The following is a 16,884-nucleotide window of genomic DNA, read 5'->3' on the forward strand; positions in this document are numbered from 1 at the left end:
TGAGTTGATTTTGAGTTGCAGTAACAATATACATGCACTATTTCTGTGCTGTAAAATGACGTTTGTACATAGTTAAGAACGGATTTCTTTTTTGAGATATCAACGTTTGGGTTATAAACTGTTATTTCCTGTCAGGGATTCAGCAGGGTACCATGACATCCTCGGTTCCTCTCTAGAGCCTCTTGATTGATGAATATCATGAAAGACTTATCAGTACGAAACAAAACAGCCGACACTAGGTTGCATTGCAAAATCAAATTCATAAGATCAGCATTGGTTAACGATTTTGTTTCCCATAAGAGATTGGCAAGGCTACAACTAGCACCTCACATAATGTCCTTATGCTTTGTCAAAATGGGAACGCAATAGAAAGGCGAGGAAATCATAAAATATGAATGTTGCGATACGCAAACACGTCTATTTATAAAAAGCACATACTTACCCAAATTCATCAAAATAAAACCACATACTTTTGCGCTAAGGTTCTTAATCAAATGTGTCTCGCATAAGGTTTTTAATTTGTCAATTATTTAATTGCATCATTAGAGATTTGAAAGGACCTATATTGTGAGCAAATTCTAAGCTATTCCGGCCGGATCTCTGATGCTTCTTTGGCAGTGACTACATACGAGATCTGACTCATGTGAACTCATTGGGAAAACATTTGGAAGAGACTGGCTGGATTTGGGTTTCAAACCAGTTTGTGCAACCAAACAACATCGAGTAAAAGCTAAATGAATGTCTGCAGAAGGCATGATCATAGATATGTTTAGACATTACTACATACACAGCAGACACACACTCACTCTTTCACCGCGGCCCTTTGTGTCTTGGCTCGTCCTGCCGTCCACTTCACTTGATTTACTACCATTTCGGTTTTTCTCCCAGAGGGACCCGCGGTTAAAAGCATTTCAGTGTACTCGTCGTTGAGTTCGACCGATGTCGCCGCGGCTTTGAGACTCCGGCTGCCCTGTGCACATTTGTGCAGCACTGCTCCTCTGCTTTCGGTCGTCCTGCAGGAGAAGCCGCTACTATCTTTTTCCGATCCAGCCTGAAGCAGCTTGGAACCTACAGCATTTCATTCATGTGGATAACGTGTCGGGAAAAGAGCTCCTTCCAGAGCCCAACGTGCGGCCTGATGATGGTGACGAATCCCATGGCCCCTGCAATCAATGGGTGCCTTCATCCCCACAAATCAGATTTTGTGGAGCATCGTCTTCCTCTTAGTTCCCATAAAGTAACTGGACCACCTCCTACTTTATCTGTCCCAAGGACAGATACAGGAGATCATTCCTGTCCACTGCAATAAGACTCTACAATGAATCCATCACACAACTACAACACGGTGACACTGGTTTGGTTGGATCTCTGCACTACTGTTTAGTTAGTGAATGAAACATTGTTTTATTTAATTTACAGTACAAGTGAAAAAGTTTGGACACGCTTTCTCATTCAAATGAGAAAATGCTGCAGTAGCGAAAGAGAATGTCCCCTTGTGGGATTAATAAGGTAACTGTCTATTCAGTACTTTTTATTTAAATATCATATTTAACAAGATAGCATCCATTGATGTTCTTGGCACCTCTCCAAGTACCCAGGATTAGATTCATAAAGGCTGTGGAGCAAATAACAATCACACAAACAGTATTATTTCCCATTAAAAAGAGGATGATTAAGAAGGGCCACGCAGTCTGCAGATCTAATATTCAAACACTGATTTTACTATTTTGCTCTTTAAAAAACAGCACGGTTTGCCAAATTATATCATCTTTGACAATTATTTAAACAGCCATCTAGTAACCAAACTGACAAGAAGATGATACAGATCAGGATGTCTCTAATTCTACTCAGTGGGGGATGAATCATATTGAACATTTTTGGTAATTACTAAGAGTAATAATTTATTGAGGAAGAAGGAAAACCCTTTGTGTCTCTAGAGAAACTCATGGTTCAAAAACACTGGATGCTACATCCTTCTTTTGTTAAACCCTCACCAATAGACAGTCAAACTCCTTCCGCAGGATTTTTAAAGTCTGAATAGAAAAGAATTAGGTCTGCTGGTGGTAGTCCTCCACATAATGAGCAAACGTTTCCTCTGGGATGTTCTCCTTTAAAATAAACTGCTCAAAGGGTAAACAAACTTCCCCACAAATGCTGAGATGCGTCAGCGTTTTGCTGCTAGCTGACATTAACTTTAAGAAACGTGGAGAAAGTTCTCCGTCGCCGAGTCTTCGGACTCGCTGAGCTCTTAACCACCTATTGTGCTAATCGGCAATGGCCGCTGACCTTCCAAAGAATGATAAATGGTGGCGACTGGAGCCGACACCCGCACGTGTGTATGCAAACAGAGAGCACGCCAGCATGCCCACGCTGTCACTCACAAGATGCGTGTGCATCACATTTTCCACTTTGCTCGAGCTCACAGTAACTCCGGTTGCAGTGAAATTCGAGCGTGAAAAAAAAAAACGGAGGTCCGGTTCATCCGCGCTCCGGTGTTTCTCATTATTTACCATCACGCTGAAGCATGTTCGTCTATTTCGTCGGTTTCATGGTCAACATTTGACCGCAGCGACCGCACTATTGTTTCAAGGAAATTTTGTTTGCTTTTAATATATTACTACTACTTGGCATCAAAATATAATTCACGTCCTAAGTTTACTCATTATGCAGAATGGTCCATTTCAAATAATATATTTACGATGGAATATAATAATTATGGCTTTTAAAGTTGAAGCTAGTCTTAACTTTATTAATAGGGAATATTTCACTCCCAAAAGTGTTTGGTTACATCAAATCAAAACATTTTAAAAGGAAAGTACAAAGATGGGCCTAATTGTACTTGGTTACATCTACCTTTGCAATAACAAGAGCACACATTTTGCCCTCAAAGTGGACGGGATTTTGTTTTGGAGAGTAGGCCCGTCCTTAGAGGACCGCTGCATCCCTTCCCCTGCTCCCGCCTCAACCATCTCCTCCTCTTAACATAATCTCTGCCATTTATCCGCTGTAACCATTTGCCTTCATGTTGACGGCCTCTCCTGGGAGTCACAGAGATCCCTTCCTGTAATTCTGTCTCGCAATCACGCTTTCCGTCTCTCCTTCACACCTCTCAGCGCCAGAGTCACAGAGGCATCTTTAATGACCTTCTCTCATCTCATTTTGTCTGCACATTTTGAGTAGGGCATGAAGAGCAGGGCTGGAGCTAAACAGCTGAGGAGAGGCACATATTATTTTCATCTGGCCTCGCTATTTGTCTGAATACACGTCTTTCTGTTTTCTCTCCCTGCAGCCTATGGCGAGCGATTCTTTTGATTCTTTGATGACTACGATCTATCTGGGGTGAACGAGGAAGACACTTTATGGGAATTCTTACTATTGCTATTTGCATGAGAATGCCACAGCTTTCAGCATTACCCTCCCGCGATGCAGCCTAAAATGAGATTAATTTGGAGTTCTGGTTCTATTGATGGTCTCTGATAACAACAAACTATCCAAAGAAAAGAATCAATCAGCCATACTTTCTGTGTGGGTTTGTCCCCAATCGTCCCCCAAAAACAAAAGGAAAGTGTCCCTGTCACATTTTTCTGCGCTATTGGGCAGAGATCGTAACATTAAAACGTCGTCGTTGTGCAGCGGTAGCGGTAGTTGGTGGTTCGAGGCCCGGCTGCCCCATGTCCCATGCTGAAGTGTCCCTGAGCAAGACACCTAACCCTAATTGCTCCATGGGTTAAAAACTTAATGTAAGTTGCTTTGGATAAAAGCGTCAGCTAAATGACCTGTAATGTAAAAACGTACAGCAAGGAGACCTGGATCGTCAACTTTGACTGTTTGAGAACAGAGCATCATTGATGTGAACAGTCAGCCTCCTCTGGTCCCACTGGTCCCAGTGCAGCATGAGGTGGGACTCGCGTCGTGGGCACAGCAGTCAAAAATCAGTGGAGCTATCGGCCGCAGCATGTGCATGCGCCCCTGTTGCCATAGCAAAGAAAAGAGTCAATACATGCACAAGGAAACAAGCAGCCCCAATGGCTGGCAAGTATGTGTCCATACTGGTATCAAATAAACATTTATATCAACCCGCACAGTGCAGGGTGTGGGTCAGGGTACAGATGTTGTTACTGTAACAGTATCATATTAATGAGTCCGACTGCGGCTCAGTGGAGGGGCAAAGAAGAAAAGGAAAGATCTGTCAGAAAAAGGCAAAGAGCTTTGATGCGAGGGTAAAAAAGAAGATGAGAATGTTGAAGCGCAGAGGAGTTTTTCTGCCGTTGTATTCTGTAAACATAAAATGGCAAAGAAAATAACTGAATTAATGATATCTATATTACTATGTGCTGTGTTGTTATTACTTTACCACACTTGCCATTTCATGAGTAGGACGGTGTTTTTTACTCGTGTTCTATCAAAGCATTTGTCTCCTATTGAGGGGTAATAAATAAGATGAAGTGTGCGGTGAAACGTCAGTGTAATTCCCTCTAATGAGCAGAAACATCCTTCAACTGTGACCTTGTAGAAAGACGGCAAGACAGCTGAGCCAGCAGCGGAGGAATCTATCCCCTCCTGTGGAGGAAAGCGGTTCCCACGGGAGGCTTTTTACAGCGGGTCAACGAATAGGACCATGGTCCGTACGTCTGTCGCGGTTTCAACTGGGTGGAAACACACAGTACCGTAGCTCAGAAAGAAAAAGGAAGGGAGAGAGCATTTAGTTATAAATTCAATGTTAAATGATTTATTATTTTTGCATTTGGTTCAATGGAAAGCTAATTTTCAACTGATTAATGCTTGTTTGCATTCTTTCTTCTTGAATTACTACAAAACAACCAAACAATGAAAGTAGAGCCCAATAAATAACATCCAAAACACAAAATGAAGATTATACACTAATTGGAGTATACACAGCCATACACAGGCTGTGGAGTAAACACAGCCATTTTTTTTATTTTAGTCGGCAAGGAGGGTTGTTATAATGAACTAGTTGAGATTTTAACGTTCCTGAACTCGCCTGCAAACTAAAACCGAGAGGGCACCTACGACTCTCTACTGAAACAAACCAGGCAGAATAAATGTTCACGCAGAGACGACGGTATTAAAGGTCGGCCTTTACCTCAGAGCGGTTTGAGCGAGATGAGACGGATGGTCGAACCACGAGGCTGCAGCGCACAGAGGCCCGTCTTTGTCACGTTGAAGTAGGAATTGATTTTTCTGTTCTTCCTGACAATCGCTGAACGCGCGCTGAAAAGTTGTACGATGTTTGCTGCCACTAAACCTGCACAGATAAGATCAAAGCAGCCTCGGAGGTTAAGACGTAGCCCTTGACATGCTACAAAGTAAATGGCCTGTATTTATCTATTTGAATATTTTTAAATGATGTCATGTTCTTACAGTCTTACAAAAACTGAACCCTTTCTTTGAAAAAAGAGCCTCCTTTGCAAACGCAGTCCAATTCAGAAAGAACGGCGCTAAAAGCCACACTTAGTTGAAAGGGAATTCTGATGGTCTTTTCATAGTCTTGACATTGAGTCTTCATAGAGTTTTCATAGTCTTCATAGAGTCTTCATAGTCCTCATAGAGTTTTCATAGTCTTCACATTGAGTCTTCATAGAGTTTTCATAGTCTTCATAGACCTCATAGAATTTTCATAGTCTTCACATTCAGTCTTCATAGAGTTTTCATAGTCTTCAGAGTCTTCATAGTCTTCACATTCAGTCTTCATAGAGTCTTCATTGTCTTCATAGAGTCTTCATAGTCTTCACATTCAGTCTTCATAGAGTCTTCATAGTCTCCATAGGTCTCCTTGGTGGTACGTGAAACGCCGTCACAGCACACTCGGGTGTCACGGCTGGAGTGAATACAGACAGACCAAGGCATCGGCATCATCCTTTCAAACTCATTTATGTTTGTAAGCGCTGACCTGAAGCAGTGACCGTTGTTTCATGAAAAATGAATGGAAAAAAAAAATCTCCCCTATACATCTTTTTTGGAAATACCCGAGAAAGAAAAAAACGAGGAAAAATAAATAAATAATGGAAAGGTTATCAAAAACGTGTTCTTCTCTGCCTCTGCAAAAAAAAAAAGACAAAGTGCACTCGGATGCGAAACCTAATGGACATGTTTGCCCTGCAATAACATTACTGCAACATGTGACTCAGACCTTGAGAAGACAAATAGTTTCACATGAGCCGTCATCCAATGATGCTTTCAGCAGCTGCAGTCCACTTTTTGTGAATTGAGCCGTTTCCTCTTGTTTTGGATCGATCAGTATGACCGGAGACCCTTATGCTACTTGTAGCCTCGAGACGTAATTCATGTGCAGAGTGGTGATACTAGGTCATGTGAGCAGCTATTTTGCAACATTAACTTGGACTCTTCTGAGATTACGAAGACAAAACAATCTAAAACTGCAACAATTTGTCTATTTATAAACACTATCAACTAATTGTTTCAGTCTCCAAAATTCTGGTTTCCATTGCTGAAAAGTGACAATTGACTTGTTTTCTTTGTCGTATCCGACGGCAACAACAATTACTTTGGGTTTGGGACAGATGGCCGCATGAAGAACAAGGTATTTAAAGACATCTCCTAAAAGACTGACTAAATTATTCAACGGAAGCAGCCTTCATTGTGTAACACACTTCCCTGATTACTACTCTACTCGCTGATTGTGCCAACTGAACACACGCACACACTGCATCTCTCTCTGTCTCTCACCGACACATAATGGACCACACAAACTTTCAATGACCCTCCATCTCCTCGTCTCCTCCCGCCCTTTCCATGGTGGACCACGAGCCCCACGCTGCGACCGCCGGCCGCCCCGTGCAGCCACTCGCTGCATGGACGGTCGAGGGAAGGCGAGGTGGAAACTGCCGATGCCGAAGTGAGCGAGAATGCGGAGGAGGCAGAGTGAAGACGGTGGGACTCAAAGTAGCTTAACCAGAAACTATTAGAGAGAGAGAGACTGACGGAGGTAGGAAGGACGAAAGGACAAGGTGACAACACTATAAAAGGGAGAAACGTGTGCTTGTTCTGCTCATTGGATTATTTTGGCATTTTTCTGTTCTATCAAATTAAAGTTCCACCCTTGGAAAAAGACATTCTTGTCATTGCCATGCAGAGGTACAAGAAAGGACCTGGCTCGATAAAATATTCCGCCAAATGAGCTCTCAAAAGGCGCGTGCCGGCCAATTACCTGAAAGTCCAGATTTATGCGAAGAGAAGGCACAGCGAACATCATCCGAAATCAAAAGGTCTTTGTGTTTCTTGCCATTCCACGAGACAGAGGCTTCAGATCTACTGCTGTCTTGTCCTAATTTGTGACAATAATCCAGGTGAGGAAACGGGGGACATGCAGCGTAGGTCGTCACCTCGCGTTTTCATACCGTTGCGTTGTTTATCTACGCTGTCCCCATGGCAACAAGGTTTATGCAGCCGGCCTGTGTTCCTTTTGACGGACTGTTCTCCAGGACGTGGGGTGCACGAGAAACACACTGTTGTTCGTTATTTCCTCCGCAGAGCAGCTGCCACAACAAAGGAGAGCAGAAGCGAGACATCACTGTGTCACTAAAGATCCAAATGTTTTTGGTTTCCTTCTGAACGGCAGTAAACATCAACAGTTTGGGGGAGCCGATTAAAAGGCAAGAGTAAAAAGCGCTTGTTGATGGACAGACAGCGCTGCAACGCAGCCACGAGACAGATTGTGTTGCTAATGGGAGGCATTGGATAAAAGATTCTGGTTGCATTTAAACACCCACATGCTTTTGATTGACAGCGATATTACTTCACCTCTTTATCTTAACTTCAATACAAAAATCCTGCACAGCGTGGAATGTCAATACACTGTTATTTTTAGGCTTGAAGAAGCCTAGCAACTGTCAAATCAAATAAATAAAGTTTAATGCAAAAATACCAGATAACATTTTGACTGGTAGATATCGTACCAACATTCATTCACTTCAATTAGAAAACAACTAAATGTGATAAAAGACTAAATTATCCAGCTTCTGCATTTGTTTATTGTGCACCAGGGTGTCATACATGAACCATTGCTAATATCCAACCGCCTCTGATTGAAAACGGGTTAAGCCAACAAATGTTATCCTCTAAAGTTCCATACAGAGCGCTGGAAGCTCGACAGGCCTCCTCTGCCCAGGTTTGGTTTTTTTGGCTACTTTGGAGGCAGCAATAAGACTTAAAGCCACAACATGTGATAATTGCGTAACTTCAAGCTAGTTGTGGCAAATGTGCGTGGAAAAAGCAGCCTAACACGAAACCATCACACAGCATCAGCAATCGCGTTGCCTTGTGAGAACCAGCGAGCCGCATGGCCTCAGACAACCGCGTGTGGTAATTTCAGCACCGCGCTCAAAACATTCAAATGCCTTTCATCGCGCCTTCAGTGACGAAGCGGCCCAACATACAATGATAATAACAAAGCCTCTGGTCAAACACAAATCGTTGAAGCAGAAAATCAATCCAACTTTGGCGTCATGGGGCCAATGTCTGTGATTTCAAAGCACGCTGTCCTGCACACACGCGTCACTGTGACAAAAAGAACGCACATCGTCCTGACACCGAGGGGAGGTGTCGTCCAGCTGGACACGGAGGGGCCGGTGGGGCCGGCAGGTGGCAGTTATCATTTTGGTGCGGTATTCCAGCAGACTGAAAAGCCCCATTGGGAGTTGAACATGTTTTATGGCATTTTTAATTGGCGATGCTAGTTATAATATCTTTGCAGGTATTCTCTGTATTTTTCGGATAAGAAAGCATTATAGAAAAACAACCTACATGCAACATTTATGCGTTTGATTAATCAACCTAAAACTACATTAAAGAACATTGTTGGTGAGCTTGTCTGATTCCAAAATCTCTAATTTACACTCTCATGTGTGCAGAATGAGCTTAGAGAGGATTAGAAAAAAAAGAACATATCAAGGTGTCCGTTTAAAACTGAAGTCACTTTCCATCAAAGCCCACTAAATCTACTCCCGCAAATGGACCGAAGAGGCCCAGAGCACACGTTTCTCCTGGGGGGACTCTTAGAAATCAAGAGAGCTCCTGGGCAGCTTTTAAAGCGATTAAAGAGAGAGCGACAGGGAGACAAAAAGGCTGTTCGAAGTCTGTTTAAAGGTGGATGTGGGACTTTCTTTTCTTCAACACAAGCTATTCAGGTTTGAGCACTTATATGTTGAGTAAACTCTTCTGTTAAAGCCGCTTATTGAGGAGCCCCACGGAGCCAAAAAGCTTCCACTCTCTGCACCTGTAGGGAAAAACACTGTAACTTCCTCAAAAAAACATCAATCTGCAGAGATTTTCTCTGGACTGTCAGTCAGACTTTTCTTTGCTTGTAATCCAGCAGAATCAATTTAGAAATAAATACAAACCATTGTAAAAAAAAAACATACAGTTGTTTCGCATTTCTAAATGTTCACATCATAAGGGGACGGCCGGAGAGAAAGTATTTCCCAGGGCGCCGACCTCACTGTCTGAAGAGGTAAATAAAGTGCGGGTTTCCTAGCAGATCAATAAAGCATAAAATCATCATTACCATGCGAGACGCCGTGTGTCTGGAAGCTAACCACCGATGCCAGACGCACACACACACACACACACACACACACACACACACACACACACACGCAGAACAAACCCAGACAAACTGCATGTGGCAGTACAAACCAACACACACATGAAAATACACCCACTGGCACACTCAGGCACACGTAGACAGACACACACCCGCTTCTCCTCCTCCTCATCCTGTTGTGGCCATGATGAAGCAGGCCTCCAGACGGGCTGCTGGGGCAATGGGCCACACTCCTCCTCTCCTCTGTGTGCAGGTGTGAATGCAACATGAAACATCATGTCCCTGCGTCTCCTCTCCACGGCTCTCCTTCTCTGCCAGGAAGCCGTTTTTCTGTCTTGCTTAAAAAAATAAAAAACATCGGGTGATCGACCAGGTCAGAAGATGAGATTACGAGAACGATGTATCGCCACAGCTGCACTACAGTATCAGCTTGCCTTTTTGATTGATTCATGGTGACTGTATAGGGTCTGTTTATTCATTTCCAAACCACATTCCAATCCAACAACGAGATGAAATGAGCTCACAAAATAATTCAACGTTGTTTTATGTCCACTTCTGCTGCACATTGAAAGTGAACCACTTCTCTAAAGTGTTGCACTTGGTTGGAACCCGCATATGAACTTGACATTTTGTTCAATGCTGAGCATACAGCAAGCCTGTCTAAATGCCAAATCTCCTGCATAGTTTCTCTTTATACAAACACTTCTCTTCCCATTAATACTCCGCTATCTAACATACCATATTATAAGCCACGCTAAACCATTTCGCTATGAAACATACGCTCTCGATCAAAAACTTGGATTCCCCTGCCACAAAAGCTGGATTTGTTACACCCAAGATGGTTGAGAGGACCACGGCAGAAGCCTTGTGCAATGGTTCAACCGAGTGACAAAGACAGTTGTGTTGTTGCATAGTCCCTCCGTGTGTGCACTGTGCACGCCGTGTGTGCATTGTGTACGCTGCTCACACAGGAGTCAAGTCGGCAAGATCGTTTGACATTAGTGCATCTTTTTCATGAAGCACTTCACTGAAGCGCATGAAGCCTTCAGAAATACCGCAAGGAATTATGTTCTTTTACTCGGGTGGACAGAAAGTATGAATTACTCAGTTCCAACACGCCAATCAAATTAATCATTTCACTGATGCCGATAATGTGCCCAGTGCCCCAAATCAGAAATTTGTTGCTTCAAAAATGAGAAAAAAAAAACTCCAGGGGAAAATTGCTGCTCATTTAACTCGTCTAAGTCTCACTACATCACACACACAGTCCAACATCAGCCTAGCAAAGCCCTCCCCTGCAGGCAGCTGCAGCATCCATCACACAGGCAGCACCCACACGCAGCCCTCCGTCTGTGGCTGCACGCCGGCGTCTCTGCCCAGCCAGTGGAAGAGCCCAGGTGCACACTGCTGCCTCTCCGCCGCGTTCTAGAGAGGCGTGCTTGTAGGTGGCGGCGCGTGCTTCCCGTGGGCCTCCACGAGACTCACACGTGGTGCCTGCCGGGAACGCTGAATGCCACTGTGATGTGCCACATTAGTGATAAATACAGCGCATCCAGTGAAGCCTAATGCAATTATTGGGTTTATCAAATGTCGAGAAATTAATCTTAAAGGGATAGAATGCAGTTGCAGTGGCCAGAGGAGGAGGAGGAGGAGGAGGAGGAGGGGCGGATTAGAAAGCACACTATCCTCCCCGGTGGATGACTGCCACGTGTACTCTTGTGCAGGAGAAGGGAGCCGTGCGATGATCAGACAGCGTGAAGTGCTTAGGCCACAGGTTCAATGGCTAATCACTGTTGCTGTAAACAGCCCACGCCATTGTATTTGCGTTGCTGTTTCAACAAGGCTCTGGTCAGAGGAACAGATGAGTTGCTAATAAGTGTCTGTCTGATACAGAGTCTGGCTGCCGTCAGGCTCCGCATTAAAGATGAGAGTGTGCCATATATATATATATATATATAAATAACTGAGGCATGCAGTGAGTGCAGGTCAGACACACTGAGCTGATTCGCTCTGGCAGACACTGATGTGGTTTGTCAGTGTGATCAATCAGCATGTAAGCCTGGTTGTAGAAATACACAACGAAAAAAGAAGAAAAAAAACACAGGCACGGTGAAGACCACTAAATCACACATGATCTGCCCGCACTGACAACATCACACCATCAAGAGGGTTTATCACAGAGAGATATTTAGCTGAAGTAATAAGGCACCCGTATCCTGACACATCTGTCATGATCATTTCGGTTAATAGAGGATGATGGAAGATGATGGTGTGAATCCTTCAGCATTTTCACTGAATAGAAATTATTATTTAATTTTATCAAAACCAATTTCCTGACTCAGCAGCGCTCGTTGAAGAATCTACTCCAGTCCGCTGTGACCAATGTTTTACAAATGATGGCAATAAAGAGGAGAAAAGTGTGTACAAGACTATGGAGTTTTTATATTTGAAAAGGTCGCATCAACTGATTGCAATAACGTCAACACAAAGGCCAAATGTAACATTTATTCATGCTACACTGCAAATACACACACTTTTTCTCAATGAAGTTGGTCATTCCATTTTTCAGAATCATTCATTTGGACCTTAGAATTAAGTGTCCATAACTGATAATGCAATTTGATCATTTCCTTATGATATGGTTTAAGCAAAAGACAAACAAAAAAATGAAATCTGATTTTCTGGATTTGCCCCTTAAGCACCACCGTATGTCTCGATGATGCACAGTGAATTTAGCAATTTTACCAATTTATGAATCACATTTCAAAGTGCTCCACGGAGGAATCAGAAACAGACTCAGCAAGAATAAACACCCATAATAAACTACAATAATTGATCAGCTGAGCAGGTTTAACCAAGTGGGCTCTTGTGCTCTGTAACTGGGTCACAGCTGTATTCTGACCACTACGTGTCTTCGGCAAGACGCTGTATTATAAGAAGAGTCTGCGCAGGCTCGTGTGTAGTTCATCACAAAGAGTTATGCTCTTTCGTTTTCGCCGACCATAAGCAGTCTGCTCGTTTGAAAAACGGCCACGCGTGTCCCATGTATGGGGAGTGGAAAAGGTGGAAAAGTGCACACCTACGCCGCCGCTTCCCGTTTGTGCAGCGCTCCGCTCCAGTTCCATCAGTCACATCGCACCGACTCCCGTGTGTCCCACCGCCCTCCCTCGGGGTCGTCCATCACAGAGTCCATCAAACGCTGACTCGGGCCCCTGGAGTGTCACGGTAACGTTGTCCCTCCATGCGTGTGGGTGTGTGTTAGCGTTTTTTGTGCGCGTACTCATCCGTGTGCAAATCTTTGGATATGTCTGAACGCATGTGTCTCCGTGCAGTCACGCATGTGTTTTTCTATTTTGGGCTCGTTTTTTTTTTCTTTCTTCTTTTTCTCCCCCCTTTCTCCTCTCAGAAGGCGCCGGAGATGCAGAGGTGTGTCGCCGCAGTGACAAAGGGAGAACAGGCAGGAGGAGCAGAGGGCAAAGAGGATGACGGTGCCTTCTAGGAGCCTCTCTGTCAACACGATTATCTCTGAACCCGGCTCAGGGGTCAAAGGCGCATCGCACAACATGCAAGGCGGTTTACTTAGGGCGGGCAAATGGAGGCTGCACGACGAGGCAGCGGCAAAGCCAGCCTAGCTCGGTATTAACTCCCTAATGACTCGACGGAATTAAATTATGAAAATGTTCTCCTGGCAGACTGCAATATGGATCCAAACTCGGGGAGAAGCATCCGTCGGAAGCATGAAGGGAAGGGATCACAACAGCTAACATGCGATTCCCCAGTTGTTGTTGTTGTTGTTGGTGAGCTACTCCTCTGTATCCATCTCTGAGCATCTTAGAGGGTTCAAAATTAAAGCCATCAATTCAAAAACGGGTACAGCTTTAATGTCCCAGATTATACACAGCCGAGGGGCTTAAATGCTGTTGCTCTGCTCTGTTGATGACAAACAGCGTGCACTCTCTACAAAATAAAGACCTCATCAAAGCGGATCCCGGAGGCAGCCCCATTGTTGTGCACGCTTCGCTGGTCAGTTTTTCGAGGCCGGCAAACGGACAGAACATCTCGTTAATACGAATTTTCTATCGGCTGCGCTACGTGTGCAGGCTTTAAATAGACAGCCGGCCGGGTAGTTGGACGGATGACCAATGACAGGACCCCCCCGTCCCATGTTACACATGAGTGCAGACTGCAGCTTTGAATGCGTTTTCTACTCTACCAGGAAGTCATTGGTTTGCACTTATTGCTCTGAGGGGAATTTGAGTCAAGTGTGCATTATACTCACAGTAAAGCGTTGCCTTGCATTGCCGGGGCCGCTTCCTTTTTGGGATCCAGCTCCTGTTCAGCGAAAATTACCCCGGACAATTTAGCCACAGCTAGAAACAATGAGTGGAGTAATGAAGCAGAAAACAATGGGCCACTATTTTGATAACCAATCATGGTAGTCAACAGAGAAGAGACAGAGAGTTGTCAGAACCGGACGATGCTGCGCTATGACTGGCCAGTCCACGTTTGAGGGGCGGGACTTAACTAGGAGTCACTTCCATTTCCCTCCTTCAATACTGCCGACACCGAGTACTGAGCAGCGCTTCAAACATAAACTCTTTGTAAGGAATGGAACTGAGGAAAGATACACTAAATGATGAACTTAATACGTTCAAAAAGCAGGTGGACCCCTAAAAGAAACATCCTTGTGTAACACTAGTCTAATTGATTGGGTCACAGCAATGACCAACAAGATGTTCTCACTAGAGTTCCATGCATGTCCTGTTGATCTCTGTCGATAAGGAAATTACCAACCCAAATGTCTGGCAAAAGCGTTGAACTGAATAGAATTCCTTTTTAAGTGACATTTAAAAAATGATTTTCAGAAATTTGAACATGTGGTTTGACATTGAGGAAATGACATAGAGGTTTTTGTTATTTTATTCATCTCAGCTAATGAATGTTCACCATCCTCGTCCTTGGCATTCATACACTGTTATGGAGAAAGCTCTCCACCGATGGACTTAGTTAACCATCAGTCTGAGGGAGTCTCAGTGTGCAACAAGTGGGTGTTCAGAACGCTGTTTTCATTTGCCAGAAATTGCATGCTTTGATCAACCCAAATAAGTATTTGCTAGAACATAAAAGGCCTCAAATCCCTTCAAACCACCAAAATAACACAAAAAGGCACCAACAGAATAATGGCATTTTTCTGCTGAATTACTTGACAATCCAGCAAGTAAGCAAACATTCTTCAACTTCTTCGCTGGAGAAATAAAAGACGAGCTTTGAGAAAACCACCCCTTTGCTTCAGTGACTGAAACGACGAAGACCTGTTGCCAGTAAGTACAATGTTATTATGTGAAGGCGGTGGACAACTACAATGCAGCAGAAAGCAAACCTCGACAGCCGCCCCGAGTCTGTTTGAAGGAGGAAACCCAACAGGAGAAACCCAGCTGAGCAACGTGGGAGGATAGAGCAGCCAACAGCATGAATCAAGCCATTTTGCCAATAAAAATAAATAAAAAACACCCATCAAGACTCAACAGCTTCCCCAGCAGAGCCCGAGGGCTTGCGGTGCCGCAAAAAAAAGAGCCTCTGACCCCGGCAGGGAGCGGACATTTAAACAAAGACATGAATGGACTCACGGTTCTGAAGTCGCTGTGGCTGCACTCCTGTCCCTGGTAACGGCAGTAGAGCATCATCTCTTTGAGGTCGTGGCCCACCCTCTCGATGAACTCCTCCATGCTGAACGCCTTGGGCCTGTAGGCGCTGAAGTTGGCTTTCTCCTGCAGAGACGCCAGCACGTCGGGCTCGGCCAGGTGCGGCTGGGGGATCGCCAGGTGCACGTCCAGCAGGCCCAGCAGCTCCCCGGCGTGGTACAGGTCGTTGCGCGTCAGGCTGCCGAAGCGGTAGGCGTTGAGGTTGCAAATGGTCACGGCGGGAAAGACGAGGCTGCACGACACCACGGCGTCCATGCTGGTCACGTGAGGGTAGGAGAGGAAGTACGCCAGCCGCTCGGTGCTCTCCAGGAACAACAGCGCCAGGCAGGCCAGCAGAGCCGCGGCCCAGAGCCAGCGCCGCACGCTGGGCCGACCGTACGGGAAGATGAAGCGCAGGCCGTGCAGCGTGCTGGCGTGGGCGAAGGCCTGCCAGGAGGTGGGGTGCAGGCTGGAGCTCTCCAGGCTCTCCTGACTGCCACATCCCTCCTTCAGATCCATCATCAGCCCCTCCAGCCCACCTCCGCCGGGGAGCCCCTGGTGCACCTACACCTGCGCAGACAGGTGAGAGGGAACGGCAATGAAAGACTCAAGTGTGCACCTCTTAATCACATTGGTGGAGTAGGGGAGGACGCGAGGAAAGACCAAAAGGGGTGAAAGAGCAAAAGACAAAAGAGGTAGAAAAAATGTAGGCAAATTAGAGCAACATAAAAAACATGGTAAGATACGTGTGAAAAATCAGGAACAGCAAGTATAAACAAAGGACATAATCTTCACAACCCAAATAACTGAGTGTAAGAGAGAGGAGAGAACGATGCTCCCTTCAGGGCATCCCTCTCCTCTCCACCTCCACTCTCTAGAAGTCCCTTGAGCTCAGAGTGACTGTGGCTGCCAGCCTGCCTGTGGCTCCTCTCACACCCCAGATACACACACACACACAAACACACACACACACACACACATAGAGACACTCAACCCAAGTCCCAAAGTGCCTCCATCACCCTTCCTTCATCCTCTGTGACTGCTCGATTCCACTGACGGAGACGTCTCAGAGGTAAGTCCTCTGTGACACGCCGTGCGGGAGGTGAGAGTCACTTAAGCCGCCAGCCAATCAAAGCCGCCTCTGTGTATTTAGCGCCCCGACTCAACTCCATTAAAAAACACACACACACGCGCATGCACGCGCACGAACGCACGCACACAGTAACTCACGCATGAGTGTGCACTCAAATTGACACACACACACACACACACACACACACACACCACGTCCAGGCTTCTCGGGATCCTCCGCTCACCCAACTAATGACAAGCCCATAAGCACCTCTCTCGTTCAGCCTAGCGAGAAGACATCCAGCCGGCGCGAGTGCGTGCGAGTCTGAGAGTGCACTTGCGTGTGTGTTTGTGCGTGCGTGTGTCTGAGAAAGAGAGAGAGAGAGAGTGAGGGACACAGAGAGAGAGAGAGAGGGTGAGCCGTTGATGATCAGAGCCGCCGGTTATCCCTGCATGCCGATCCAAACTCCTCCCGTTTCCCTCTGGCCAGATACATCCGCTTTCCCTCCTCTTCCCAGCTCATCTGTGGCAGCGAACGACAGCGGAGAG

At 45.4% G+C, this 16,884-nt stretch overlaps 1 protein-coding gene across 2 annotated transcripts in view; it reads right to left on the reverse strand.

The window, feature by feature from the left end:
* Nucleotides 1–16,884, reverse strand: part of asic2 (acid-sensing (proton-gated) ion channel 2) — a 250,903-nt gene extending 234,019 nt beyond the window's left edge. The window contains exons 1-2 of one of the 2 annotated variants that reach the window (XM_040190623.2): nt 16,607–16,884; nt 15,211–15,834 (exon numbers count right to left, since the gene is read on the reverse strand). In XM_040190623.2, the coding sequence (XP_040046557.1) occupies nt 15,211–15,786 (576 nt within the window). In that variant the 5' untranslated portion in view covers nt 15,787–15,834; nt 16,607–16,884. Of the gene's footprint in view, nt 1–15,210; nt 15,835–16,580 lie in introns of both variants that reach the window. The other variant, XM_040190624.2, reaches the window with a different exon arrangement.

The sequence above is a fragment of the Gasterosteus aculeatus genome, chromosome 11, assembly GCF_964276395.1.
Source record: "Gasterosteus aculeatus chromosome 11, fGasAcu3.hap1.1, whole genome shotgun sequence".
In the NCBI taxonomy this organism is placed as follows: Eukaryota; Metazoa; Chordata; class Actinopteri; order Perciformes; family Gasterosteidae; genus Gasterosteus; species Gasterosteus aculeatus.